Source organism: Scomber scombrus, chromosome 23 (assembly GCF_963691925.1).
Source record: "Scomber scombrus chromosome 23, fScoSco1.1, whole genome shotgun sequence".
NCBI lineage: Eukaryota > Metazoa > Chordata > Actinopteri > Scombriformes > Scombridae > Scomber > Scomber scombrus.
In genome coordinates, this window is record NC_084992.1 from 5,955,978 (window position 1) to 5,970,217 (window position 14,240).

Here is a 14,240-nt window from a genome sequence, read left to right on the forward strand (position 1 = left end):
GTTTCGTGTTGCTGATTTCCTGTAAGAGCAGAGGATGTGGGCAGGTGGAAACTGTATGACTATGCTTAAGAAAAAGAAGACGACGACAACATACAGGAATCAAGACGAGATGGAGATCGCCTTACTCTACCTAATGCTCTGTGAGAAGTTTTACTTTATTACAAAATATTGCTTTTCTTCCTCTATTTTTCCAGCTTGAAACCTCTTTTTTTATTTATAAAAACATCTTTGAAATATACTTTTAATGCAGTTGAACAGGCAGAAACCAATTCAGTCCACTAATCCATTTAAATGTGAAGCATTTAAATAATATGAATATTTCTTTATCTGATTATCTTCTTTTATTCCCCTTATGTCTTCAATTTTTCTTTTGTAATATGATTTGAATGTGTTTGTTTACCTCTGTGTATGGTTACGACATCGTTACAGCTTCAGAAGACAGGTAGTGCACATCCTGATTTCTGAAAACACTTGTCTCGCTTTACATTGACACTTTACTTTGACACTTTACTTTGACACTTTACTTTGACACTTTACTTTCACTCTCTGTTGGCTTAAAGAAAGAATTATAATGTTCTTCAGAAGGATTCACTAATACATTTAGTTTAAAAGGCTTTGACCGGCTGATAGCAGCTGTTTTTAACAATTACATATGACAAATACATTTAACCTTAAAAGGCCAGCTTTTTATAACTGTTAACTATACCTTACCTGTTATCACATGACCAAAGTACCACATTGAGGCCATTGAATAAGACCTGAAGAAGCTCAATTTATTGATAAAAACAGTGAAAGTTCAGAAAAGCAAGTAATTGTCATCACACATAAGAAAGTGGCAAAGGAGCGTTGGTTAGACTTCCTCAAAAATTAACTGAATTACTCAATATATTAACTCAATTAACTAAAATAATGGTATTTCTGGATTCCTAGAAATAAGGGCATCAGTAGAGGTAACGATAAGAATTGCTGGCAGAAAGATTTGAAAAGAAACTTATGCAACTTTTTTTTCTGCAATGAATTCAACATCAAAACCTATATGAGTGTTGCCACGCTTAGTTATGTTTATACTCTGCAAAATCAGGGGTGGTTCAATCCTTGGCTCGTCCTGTCAGCATGTTGAAGTGTTCATGAGAATAACACTGAAATTGAAACTGTTCTCTGCCAATTATTCAAGCTGATAAAAAGCATCTGAATGCTCATGAAAGGGATTTACAATCTCTACACAGCATGCAGCACCCTCATCTCAATCTGATGGTTTTATATTGTTTCTTATAATCCTTATTTTCTTGTTTGAAGCCACAGCCACAGCCGCCACAGTGAACATTCTTCCCAATAGATCTCAGTTCTTTGGGTACGAATCCATCTCTCTGAGCTGTGGAACTCCGGCAAACTCCAGCAGCTGGAAACTGAAGAGAAACACCACCTCTCAGACTTCAGTTTCATGCAACTCCGGCTGGGGAATGTCAAAACAGTCCTCCTGCTTCATTGAAGACGCCTACCCATCAGACAGCGGAGTTTATTGGTGTGAGTCTGAGCGTGGGTGCAGCGATTCCATCAACATCACTGTGACAGGTAATAGCAAATGTGCATGGAGCTTTTATGTATTTATTAGGATATTGTAGCAAATGCAGTGAAAACAACTCAAGCAGAAATAGACTCTAAAAGTTTCGAGGCAGGCCCTGTGCCCCATATACTACAACCACACAGGAAAAGGCTATTTTTAATAACAGACCACACCATCAACTTTGCACGTGCTTGCTTATAATCATACTGGAGTGAAAATAAGTAACTGTGCAAATAGCTTCACTCACGGCTTCTTGCACAACAGCAAACTGTCAACTATTAGAGACGTCGTAGGGTTAGTATGAAGAACAGTAGCACTAATCACTTTGTACAATATTAAAATCTATAAACAACTTGTCTAAGAGCATGCTGGGAACTCTGCCCACCTTCCCCCAACAATGTACTGACTTTATGTTCTGCTGGTTTGACAGAGATGTGATGCTTGTGCATTAGTGCATAAAGAACAGAAGAGCAAATCAGTTTTTCAATCAGTTCTGTCTATAGTTGCATAAAGAGGGATATAATAGGGTTGAAGTGCTTAGGCCACAAGCACTGGTCTACAGAGATGTTGAAAAATGTGATATGATCAGATAAGATGTGTGGCGTACACCAAGGGAACGGTACAGGCCTGACACTGTATGCCTACCACATGCTTGAGATGGTCCAGGAATATATAATGGTCGACCATATTATATATTTTCAGTTGGCATGGTGATCCTGGAGAGCCCTACACTTCCTGTGACTGAAGGAGACAAGGTGGAACTTCTCTGTTCCTATAAAGATGAAAAGACCAAAAAACCTGTGTCTAATGTTACTGCAACGTTCTACAAAGATGGTGCTTTCATCGGGTCTCAGCCTACGGGAAAGATGCTTTTTCCAGCGGTATCCAGTTCAGACAGCGGCTTATATGGGTGTGCAATACCCTCAAAAGGAAGGTCACCACAGAGCTGGATGGATGTTACAGGTAACTGAAGTTTTGCTCTCTCATCATAGGTATGTACAGTATGTAATATGTGTGTTCAGTACAATAAAGTTGAGGCCCCCAACTGAATAATAATGTGTGCACGAATGTGTTATTCATACCCCTGTATTTCTTAACTAATCCTACACAATATGTAGATTATTAATTGCTGTGGACACATTAACAGAACAAAGGCATAAATACACCTTTACCTGTTGGGCGTGTTGCACAACAATGGTGCCCAGTCTCAGCATTGCTATTCGCTTTATCCCTTGAACCATTAGTCAAAAAAATGAAAAATTCACATGAATTTAAGCCAATAGCAGTGAACAAGATATATCATAAGATTTCTTTTGGCACTTTTCCACTACACAGTTCCAACACGACTCGCCTCGACTCGGCTCGGTACAGTTCCAGGATCGAACTTTTCCATTACTATAGTACCTCCTCAACGTGGGCGGGGTCGTCATAGCACGGCCCCGCGAAACTGCCGTGTCTTTGTCTTATACACAAAACACATAAACAATGGAGGACATTGAGGAAGTGGTGTACTTGCTGCTGTTTGTGGCTTTCTGTCACACACAAAGCAAGAAAATTGAGCCGTATGGCTGTAACGCTGTTGCCGGTATTTAAAAATGCCAGGTTTGATTCTTATGTGGGACGGCTCATGACTCTTCCAGCGACAACTCTTCTGACCAATCAGTGGCCGGCAGTATGTTGACGTCACATTTAGTATCGGCTTGGCTCGCTTGGAACCTCGGCAGAGCAGGTACCAAAAAAGTACCAGGTACCAGGTACTTTCCCTAGTGGAAACACAAAAAAAACCGAGGCGAGTTGAGCCGAGTTGAGTCGAGTCGTGCTGGAACTGTGTAGTTGAAAAGCGCCCTTTGTATGCAGATGATGTATTATTGTTTCTTGATGATGTACTACATTCTCTACCAGCAGCACTGAACATCTGAATTTCAGGCTATAGGCTATTTCTCCCACTCTGTTAATATTCTTATTCAGTAGCACTAAATTTAGTATAACATACTGTATGTTTGAAAAGTATTTATTTATTCTTTGCACTTCTGTTCAAATCAACTTAAAGCTGCATTAATTTTTCAGGTGTTGGTTCTGGGCTTCCTCCCTCCTTCTCTCTTTCCTCCCTTCCTTCTTTCCTTCCTCCATCCCATTTTTTTCCTTCCTTCTGTCCTTCTTTCCTTCCCTCCTTCCTTCCCTTCCCCCTTCCTTCCTTCTTTCCTCTCTCCTTCTCTCTTTCTTTCCTCCCCCCTACCTTCCTCCCTTCCTCTTTCCTCTGTCCTTCTTTCCTTCCTTCGTCTTTCCCTTTCTCCCTCTTTCCCTTTCTCCTTCCTTCTTTCCTCCCTCCCTCTTACCTTCCTTCTTTCTTTCATTCTTTCCTCCCTCCCTCCTTTCCTCCCTTCCTTCCTTCTTTCCTTTCCTCCCTTTATTCCTTCTTCCCTCCTTTCCTTCCGTCTTCCTTCCTCCATTCCTCTTTCCTTCCTTCTTCCTCCCTTCCTTCCTTCCTCCCTCCTTTCCTTCTTTCCTCCTTCCCTTCCCTCTTCCTCCCTTCCTTCCTTGACTCGAGGACAACAGGGGGGTTAATATTAAATATTGATTAGTGCAGCTTTAAAGTTTGTGTAATATTGAGATAAAACAGACACTGATGAGTTGACAAGTTTGAGACTCTGTTGTTGTTTCTTCCTTACAGCCCATGCTGCGTCTCCTCCACTTTTGCCGACACCCAGGATAGTGACTATCACCCTGCTTGCCATTGTGTACATTGTGCTGATCATAGTGTGCGTAAAGGTACACCGACGCTGGGCTCAAGGTGGGAACATCTGGGAAAAATCATAGTCTAATCAAAAGTTGCCCTGACATTAACAACAAAAAACTGAGCAATAACTAAGATTTGTGTGGCTGCTTATGATACACAAAATTATGGTTAAAATGTCATATTACAGAAGACTTGACCTGGATGTCCTCAGTGGTAGCTAAGGCGCTGACTGCTTGTCTAGACTTAAATGCTTGTTGAAATTTTGATTATAAACTTTAACAATGTTTCCTCTAAAAGACTCTTTTGCTCTTTTATTTCTGCAGCTAGAGCTGAAGCAAAGAAAATAACTTTTGATGACCCTTCAAGGAAGTGACGAGTTCTGTTTCCTGTTTGGACGAAGAAGAAAAAAGGGCAGCTATGTTGTAACATTGAAGATATTTATATGCTGACTAACCTAACATTTCTGGAAGCAAAATTTCAAGCAATAATTCACTAACAACAATACTGTACATGTATTTATCTATTTTTAAATTTTGTATTATCTTTTCTGTTATATTGTGTTAGCTAGTGCTATTGAAAATACAAGACTGAGCAAAAATCAACAACTTCCTGTATTTGTTTTAATGAGAAGCTGAACATTTTGGAGCTGACATACTGTCAATCAAATGTCAGTGACCATAAATTACTGTCTCACGCCACCTAGTGGACATTTTCATATCACATGGACACAAAACAAGATATCCAACTTTGAACCACAAATCCTTTCTCTCTAATCTATAAATTAGTATTTAACATGTATGTTGAATTAAAGGTCCAGTGTGTAGAAGTTTCTGCAGTAGCCCAGAACAGACAAACCAAACAGTGGCTCTATCAAGGGCCTTTTGTGGTCTCCTACACACTTAAAAGGTGGAAAGGGAGGGCCATTCAGTTGGTTTCAATTTGCAACCTCACCACTGGATGCCACTAAAATCTACACAACTTTAAGAAAGAATTTAGTCAAACAAACACACAAAAAACTGCTGCATCCACATAAAGATATTCATTTAAAATTGCAAGAAATCAAGAAATGTGCCGAGTGTAAATCATCAGAGCTGCATTTACATTATCTACAACATTTCTACCAACTCCAGATAGGCAAATACCCAAAAGAAGGAATTGAGGTGTTTATATAGTCAAATGACCCATGACATCACCATCATCTACTCTCATTCACATGTGACCTCATCATCATAAGTGCAATAAAAACATGAATATGACAAGGCATATACACATGATAGAAGATATTGTGCAAATTTTCAATTGATAAGTCTCAAGAAATTGAAATATCAACCATTCATTTCTTTTAATAGTAATAATCGGGTGGGTGCCATGCCTTAATTAGACACTAGGGGGCAACAGTGATCATTTAAAAAAACTGAGTGTGTCCAATATGAAATTAATATAAGTAGATTAAAAGGAATATCACATGCCATGTATACATATAGATCTTACAAGAAAATAAACTTGTTATACACTTAGACTACAACTTCAATATTATTAATGTTGGCTATCCAATTATTGAATTAAACTTTATTTATGGACACATCTGCAGGTCCACATCAACCAAAACAAAATAAAATAAAACACAATACAATACAAGGACAGGACAGTATAAATGCGTTCCACTGCTTCCAAAAACAAGAGGAGTATTATGTGTCACTTTGTGTAGGCTGGGTTAATGCCATCATGACTTCATTTTTTGATGAAGTAATGATGGCATTAGCCATTTGAACCGAATCATGAATCTGTACATTAACGTCCTCAACACAGCATTAAAGGTAGGAGACATCTTGGAAGCTTAAGCAGAACTCTAAAGGCATCGCTGTATGCAACCTGAAGCTTTTTCATTTTTGCTTTGATGTTACTGCACCAATGATGGGCTTGTATGTACAGAGTGGAGTACAATATGCTCTAGAAAGAGGTGTCATCGTCCATACACATGTGAAACTTGCCTGCCTGCATATTTGCTTGTGCATACATCTTGCAACACTGACGCTGCACATCAGTATTATCACTTAGATCATCCCTGATTATGTGACCCAAATATTTAGCTGTACTCACCACATTTAACACTTGATCTAACAGAAGAAAAAAAGGAAAGTTTTGCTTTTGATCCTCTATGGTTTTAACAATCATGACAACACTCTTTTTAGGATTGAATTTGATGTCACACTGCATACCATAATTTGAGCAGATTATTATGATCTACGTATACTGTACATTTGTTTCTAGTGCCTCTAACATATATAGTCCTAGTCTATAATTGTATATTCATATTCTTCTGTCTTATTGTTTTCTATATGCATTCCTCCTAGTCTATTTATATTTATATTAATTATAAAATGGACAAAGTATGTATGTTTTAATGATTCTTGAGAGATTGATATTTCTATTTTTTTAATATATTTTTTTCTGACTTACTGATTGAAAATGTGACTTTTGACCTTAAAACAATAGTCAGGTTTCCATATGAACACTGAAAGATGTTTTCCCCGCTGTAATCATTCGTCCTGTTCATACTAGGTATTAAAAGACCCACTTAAAATATGCTTTTAATGCAAGTGATGAAGGAGTTAAGTGGATATCTGACACATTTACAGTCTTTTTAGCATCAAATTCCCTCTTTGTGTTTCCCTCTCGAGCTGCAGTGGAAATATAGTAATTAATGGGACTTTGGCACTAAAACAACCTGTAAAGTTGAAAGATATCTACTTGATTTAACCCCTGTTCATGTTTTTGTTACTCAGCCAATGTTTGCGGGTCAGGTGTTCCCACCGCATGATTGGGTTTTTAAATCAATACGGTCATAACAATTCAAGTCACAAGAATGAAATCAACAACATCAGGAGTGACAGACAGCTGACCCACATCAGCTGACAACCCCCTCCCCTGCCAGCCAGTCATCTCCTGAGATTTACAAAGAAATTAAGTAAAAATTAAATAAAGAGAAGTTGTGTCCCTGCTGTCTTTGTCTTTCAAACATTTGAATTTCCGCGTACAGTAAGAACATCCCACTAAATCAGACATTTCACCAAAGAGTGCTCAGGAAACTATTTTAATTGTTATACTATTTATTGTCTTTTTGACCTTTCTCAATACAGTAGGTCTCACTTACTGCTGCAAAAAGTCACACCACCTACAAGTTCTTGCTGCCCTCTGACGCATCTTTCACACGTTCAGATGGTGCCAAAATTTCAGTGGTTTGAGAACACACTGTTTTTCTGTTTGGTTGTCCTCCACTGTCACTCATTACTGTCTGTCTTCCATTTTGCTTTGAACACACGATACACCTTTTAAAATACAAGAATGTTTTGACACTGCATGCATTGCTCATTGTATTATCCTAACTGCTCATCTTGTTGAGTCTCATGGGCGCTTTGAAACCAATACCAGCATGTAATAGACTCACATGTTTGGACTGCAGGAGGAAACATGAGCATCTTGAGGCAATTAATGTGCAATGTAAGTTCCCCTTTTATTTCCAAGACTAAAAAGATGGTGATCTAATGGGGGTAATTCCTGGTAATATAAGATCCCTATTGAACAAAGCAACCGGCTGGAAAATCATGCCATGCCGTGCCAAGATTGTCACAAGACAGATGAGCAAACAGCTTGTGTATAGTTATCCCCTACATTTCGAAGTAGAATGCAAGAAAACCACTAAACTAAGCAGCTGATTGGCAAAAAAAAAAGAAGTTTAAACAGGCTACATTTTGTTATTATTTAGACATGTAGGGTATAGAAACAGTATAAGTGAAGGAAGTGCTATGTATTAAAAGCTCCTTAGACAAGCAGACACTGGCTTTATGATCTATGATTGTTGCCATAGAGAACGAGATAAACTAAACTATCTTTAATGTTATGACTAGAGACAACATCATCTGAGCACTGTCTGAATAACTAAGACGGGTTCTTTTCCTCCAGATGTGCAGTGGCTTTTCACTGCGTCTACATCTGCACTTGAATCGTAATACCTATCTCCTTGGTCAATTAAGTATTTGTTTTTAGCATAAGACGTCCACATCTCCTCAGGTTCCTGAATTAATGAGCTCAAGATTTCTATAAGACTGTTGTGTTGTTCAGGAAGGTGTCAGTACCAGTGAAGTGTATAAGATCACAATGGAAACATAACTAAAGGCTGACGTCAAACAGGAAATAGAGTAAATCCTTTACAAAATGAGATTAAAAGAATCTCCCATTCACAGGCTATAAATAGTCAACATCATATAAATAGATGTTTCCAAAAACAAGGTTCAAAGGTGAAACTGAAAGAAAAGAATTAGAAACTACACCCTGCTTCATGCTTTTAGACTAGCTCTTGATTATTCAAATCACCTCGAGGTAAAATTGATCACATGTGAGTTTTAACCTTTTGAACCATTTCCGCTGCAAGGAAACAAAAAAAAAAAAAACTCCCTGTCATGTTTCAGATTCAAAATGTGTGGTTTTGAATGAAAGAAAGAGAGAGGTTTCATCGTCTACTCTCAGGTTTAAAACATTTCTGCATTTCTATTTATGTAAATCTTCGGCGTTTTCCCCCAGTGTGCATGTTTGTGCAACTAGAAGACTTTCCCCACCTGTTGTTGAGGTGAATGATGCTCAGTTTATTTCTGCAAATGTTAAAAAAATTGAGAATACAAAAATAAAAATGTGCAGGTGAGACATAAAGCACGCAACAAGTATTAACAAAGTATTAAACACAAAATAATATAATAATATATAATATAATACATACAAATAATCCTAATTAATAGACTTCAACGGTGGTTCTGCTGTTTCCTGTGAGGTGGCTCCTAGTTGGAGTGTAGAGTATATAGTTGAATCTGTTTCTGGGGAGGACACACACACATAAGCAAACTATTAACAAACAATATATAATACTATTAGAGTGTTAAGATGGACAAAATAACTGAAAAAAGTGGTATGAAGGGAGATTTTAGGGAATCTTTCAGGTAATAGACACTTTTTTTCACAGTGAACATTTTAACCTGTCATGTTACAAAAACCACAGGTATTATTAATAATATTAACAATGACTCTGAGTAAGATTAAACCATGACAGTGTGCAGTGATGCCATGTTCATGTAATATCAAAGTTACCGTAAACAGTTGTAAAAACTTGTAATTCTGACTGGGAAACTGGGATTTCTCTTAAATCTCCAGTACATTTAGCTTTACATCCAACTAGGCACTTAAAGGGGACATATCATACACATTTGTATATTTTAATCTGAGGCTGTATTTGAATATCTTAACATGGTTTACTCAAAGTGGCTCTTTATATAGCCCCTCAGTTCAGCCTCTGCCTGAAACAGAGCATTTTAGCTCCTGTCTCCTCCTTTTTCTGATCTTAAATTCATTACATAAACCTTGAAAAATGTAATAATTTAAAAAAATATATCAGATTCAATTATATTTGTTTTACTTTCCATATATATGCCTGTATAATATATCAATATTCTCTTCTATGTATGTTTGCGTGTTTTTTTATGTTCTACATACATGTATATGTGTATGCATAGATACACTGTAGGTTAATAAAATATGTAATATTTATCATTCTTTTGTGGTTACACCATTTAACATTTTAGGAGCATTCAGTCTTACTTTTGGTAAAAGATGTTGCAGAAGTCATTTCAAATGAAAACCAACAAAAATACAAAATGTACATTTAAACAAATCTGATGCTGCTTTTAAAACTATTTTTAAAGATATTTCTGAACTACTCATCCTGCCAACCCTTATTTGTCACTGACCCCTATTCATGTTGTCATTCCAAATAACCTCCATATCTTTAAAAAAAAAAAAAGAGGAACAAACAATAGAAGTCAGTCATGCAGAGACTAGTAGTCATCTGACTCAGAGTTTATGGAGTGCTGGAAGTCTGAGCTGGGAATAAGGGGAGTGTTGGGCAACAGATTTATTAGGTAGAGGAAAATTGTTCCTGATGACCAAGTAACATGTCATACAGTAAAAAGGTGAGGTTAAGGTTTTTTTAAGTTAAAGGGGAGCTGATGTTGTTACGTCCTGTTATGCCACAACCCATACCACCCGTAACAGATGTAATTATTTGAGGCAAGAGGTTGAAAACAATGTCTATGCATGTGTGTTTACCTTTGTCCCTCTTTGGCTGCACGTCCTGTGTGATGGTGACATCAATGTACGACACTTCACAGTCAGTTTTAGCTGCAGCACAACAACACGTCACACTGCTACACCCCGGGTGGATTTTGCACATTTCTAGGTGAATTATGAAGAATCAGAAAAAGTGAGTGAAAGAAAGGGAAAGATGCTGACCTTTTTTTGTATTTCAAAATGTATAATTCCTGTTGTCATGTTGTGTGATAGCATTTACAAAAAACCATAGTTGACTAAAATTAGCTGGTAACATTTAGCTGACCAAAGTACCAGTGATTCAACCCTATATAAAGTGTCATTAACATCAAAACTGTCTGACCTGGGTGGTTCCTCCATTGGCAGAACAGCATCACGGATGCCAGCAAGAGGCAGATGCCAACCACAGGAACCAGAATGTGTGCAAAAGGGGGGCGCAAATATTCAGGATGTTCAGCTTCATCTACACAGCACATAAGATAAACCACAGTTTGACCTTATTGCAAATACGACAACAGCCTTTGTCATGCAAATAATATAAAAAACATGTCTGAGGCTCATCTCACCTCTGACAGCCAGCCAGCTGTCTGGTGATTGTCCAGCTCCGGAGATGTTACACTTGTAGAGCCCTTCATCAGATTTAGAAACATTGTGGATGGTCATGTTTCCTGTAGAGCTGCTCCCGATGAAGAGACCATCTCTATAAAATTCAGCGGTTAGGTTGGACGAAGATGTTGTCTTTTCGTCATTAGTACAACGCAGAGTCACAGCTTCTCCTTTCTGCACAGGGAAGACTGGACTCTCCAGGATCACAGATCCACCTGAATAACAAACAGGCAGAGCGAGGAGAAGACAGTTTAGAGCTCAGGTAGCATTTAGGTTTTTGCTATTAGGAGATATTGTACTGCAAGATCGGATACAACTACATTGTCACTGAACATTTTACTCGTATGTTCAGTATGAAGCATTTTTAACAGCTTGTCAAATACATTAATTAACACCATTTTCTCACTGAGAGAAAATTCTAGTTGTATATGAACAGAATTTCTAGGAGCAAATTACAGTGAAGTATCTTGTGCCTATGGAGTACCGATTAAATACGTCCTAGGTACAAGGGAAGAGGTACAAGGAATAAGGTGGTTTCAAATTAGCATTTGGGAGGGCCCTTTGAGTAGATATAGTTATAGGAACCTTTTAATACACCTTAAGATAAAGACAGATTGGTCTTTTCAAATGTTTGAACAAATGATCAAAGCAGTTTTTTGTACTGAGAAAAGTCTTGCTCAAATCTTTTGTATGTCCAGCCCCTCAAAGAAGGAAGTTCTTGACTGAGGAGACCTTGAGAACCAATTGGCCCCAGTTGATATTTAGTGTAAACCCACCAGTCACAGTGATGTTGACAGCATCGCGGCACTCTCCTGCTCCAGACTCACACCAGTAAACTCCACTGTCCATGGGGTAAAGGACGTCAAAGAAGCAGTGGGATTCATTTGGTTTTCTTGCACACTGTTCATTTAAGTTACGGGATGTGTTTCTCTTAACTATCCATTCGGAGGAGTTTTCGTGCTCCCCACAGCTCAGAGAGACAGACTCATACTGAAAGAACTGAGTTCGGTCAGGAACGATTCTCAGAGCAGCTGCAACGAAATATAAAGAAGAGAAAACAAAATGGTGTGAACGGTTCATTAAGGTTGACGGGAAGGCTGTAGGCAGTTTTGTCGAGTGTTTTTCCATCAGTAATGCTGAATGAGAGCCTGTAATACACAATATACTGTAAATACAGACGAAAAGACCTGAATGTGACACCTGCCTCTTCATAACTAAAAGGCTGCAGGATACGATGTAATGAAAACCTAATTTACCACCCACAATCAGTGAGAGAAGAATGACTTGTCAAACTAGCTGCTGTAAGTGTGACCACGTTTTAAAAAAGAAAAAGAAAAAGTCTACTATATGTCTTGTATCTCTCTTCAGAGACAAACAGTTTATATTTTTAAAGTCACACTATTGTACCCTTTTGAACATTCTAGCTTGAGAAGTGATAAGGATCAACTGGTTGTGAAGCAAAGCCATCAGACGTCTTCTTCCTGTCTCTTAACTAGCAATTACTTTGTAGTAATAGGATTAATTATCTGGTTAAAATTAGGTTAAAGTTAAATTAGATTATTGGCTGTTATGTCATTTATGAAGTATATAGACGAAATACCAGAGTTACAAATAAAGGCGCAATCTTAAATTCTAAAATTACACCATAACATTACAGACAGGCTCCATTTTTTTCCTAGTTTGATCAAATGCTAACAGCTAAACATTCAAGATAATTATCAGGGATGTCCACCTGAACATTTGCTACTCACCAACAATGGTGCACAGTGTTGTTATCTCCATGCTGCTTGGTTGTTGACGGACCCACAGACTGAACAAGATGAGGGGGCTGCATCACACCTCCTTGTTGACTTCTGCATAACAAGTCCACTTCCTGCAGACTAGATGAAGTCAGGGTCCAAAAGTTTCACAGCTGCTGTGCAGGATGTGGGTCGGCATTCTTTTTGCAAAACCTCAACAGAGGCCTATTTTTGGTTTCTGTCAAGCAACAAAGTAGAATTTACTTACTTTGCTTTCATTTACTTAAAAGTTAAAGCTAAAGGGTTTGTTTTCATGCTTTGGATTTTTTTAGTGTGTATTGACTTTACAATATTTAACCCCCCCCCCCCCCCCCCCCCCCCCCCCCCAGACTGCAAATTTCCTTATCTTGATTTGCTGCTCACTATTGATTGAACTATTTAGTGTTTTTATTCACAAGCAAAAACCAAGATTGCTGCCAGGATAATTGGTCTCTCCACACTAAGGCTGGGTATCGGTACTCAATACCTTCAAGGTATCAACTAAAAATAAATCGATACAAAGAGGTATCGAAATGTCTCAAACAATACCTGCAATCGATCCTTTTTGCCCCCAGAGCTAGAAAATATGACTATTGGTATGAACTCGCCAATTAACCCAAGCGTTCTTTGATTTAATGTGACCTGTGATTGTAAGTAAGAGAGAGTCTTTCAAAATGCACCTCTGTAAAAAAAAAAGGCATGGTGGCATTTTATGCCATTTCTATTCACATGATGGGCATCAAGTGAAGTACTCAATTTTTAAAACGATACCCAACCCTACTCCACAGTCAACCTTGCAGAACTAAACAATAAAGCCATTGTACACATTGTGATCAACCACTCAATCACCACCTTTGTCTAATGATGGGTGCTGGTACAGAGCATTGAGGTGCAGAAGGGCTTGCTTTGGGAAAAGCTGGATTCCCACAGTCATAGTTGCCATAGAGCATGTACTGTTGTCTGTCATCTTATGCTATTATCACTGTTGTAGTACTATTGTTGTGTGCTGTCTGAACTGTTATCTGATATTTACAGTGCTGTGGAGAGGAATTTCCCCTTGGGGACAATAAAGTCAAAGTCAAGAGATAAAGATTTAAGATTAAGAAAGAGGATTAGACTGTGTCTCTGCAGATAGATACAAGACATATAGTAGATCAAGACTGGGCACTGAAGCTTGTGCTAGTTGATCATTTTTCCCACACACTCATCGATACAAACTAACCACAGTGCATTGTGGCTGCTAACCAATAATCTCTTGCCTAGCTATCATATTGACAAATAAAACAAGACTGGCTCATGGAATGCTGTTGTGCTTGATTATTGATGTTCAGGGATTCCCCTCGCTAAAGGCTGACTTTATAGTAAGACCTGTTTACAGTTTCTGGCGGCACATGAAACTGTG

At 38.1% G+C, this 14,240-nt stretch overlaps 2 protein-coding genes across 2 annotated transcripts; one reads left to right on the top strand and one right to left on the bottom strand.

Annotated features, from left to right (window-relative positions):
* The first annotated feature begins 109 nt into the window (after positions 1-109).
* On the top strand, positions 110-4,774 carry LOC134005932 (junctional adhesion molecule A-like). Its single transcript, XM_062444972.1, has 5 exons — positions 110-140; positions 1,309-1,572; positions 2,267-2,527; positions 4,236-4,355; positions 4,625-4,774. Exons 1-5 carry the CDS (start codon positions 110-112, stop codon positions 4,672-4,674), a joined length of 726 nt encoding a protein of 241 aa, XP_062300956.1. The 3' UTR covers positions 4,675-4,774.
* Positions 4,775-9,011: 4,237 nt separating this feature from the next.
* On the bottom strand, positions 9,012-12,855 carry LOC134005930 (low affinity immunoglobulin gamma Fc region receptor II-b-like). The gene is made up of 6 exons (XM_062444969.1): positions 12,812-12,855; positions 11,837-12,091; positions 11,021-11,275; positions 10,798-10,917; positions 10,455-10,580; positions 9,012-9,169 (listed from the first exon to the last, which is right to left on the bottom strand). The coding sequence occupies exons 1-6, from the start codon at positions 12,840-12,842 to the stop codon at positions 9,084-9,086; spliced, it is 873 nt and encodes a 290-aa protein (XP_062300953.1). The 5' UTR covers positions 12,843-12,855; the 3' UTR covers positions 9,012-9,083.
* Positions 12,856-14,240: the final 1,385 nt, after the last annotated feature.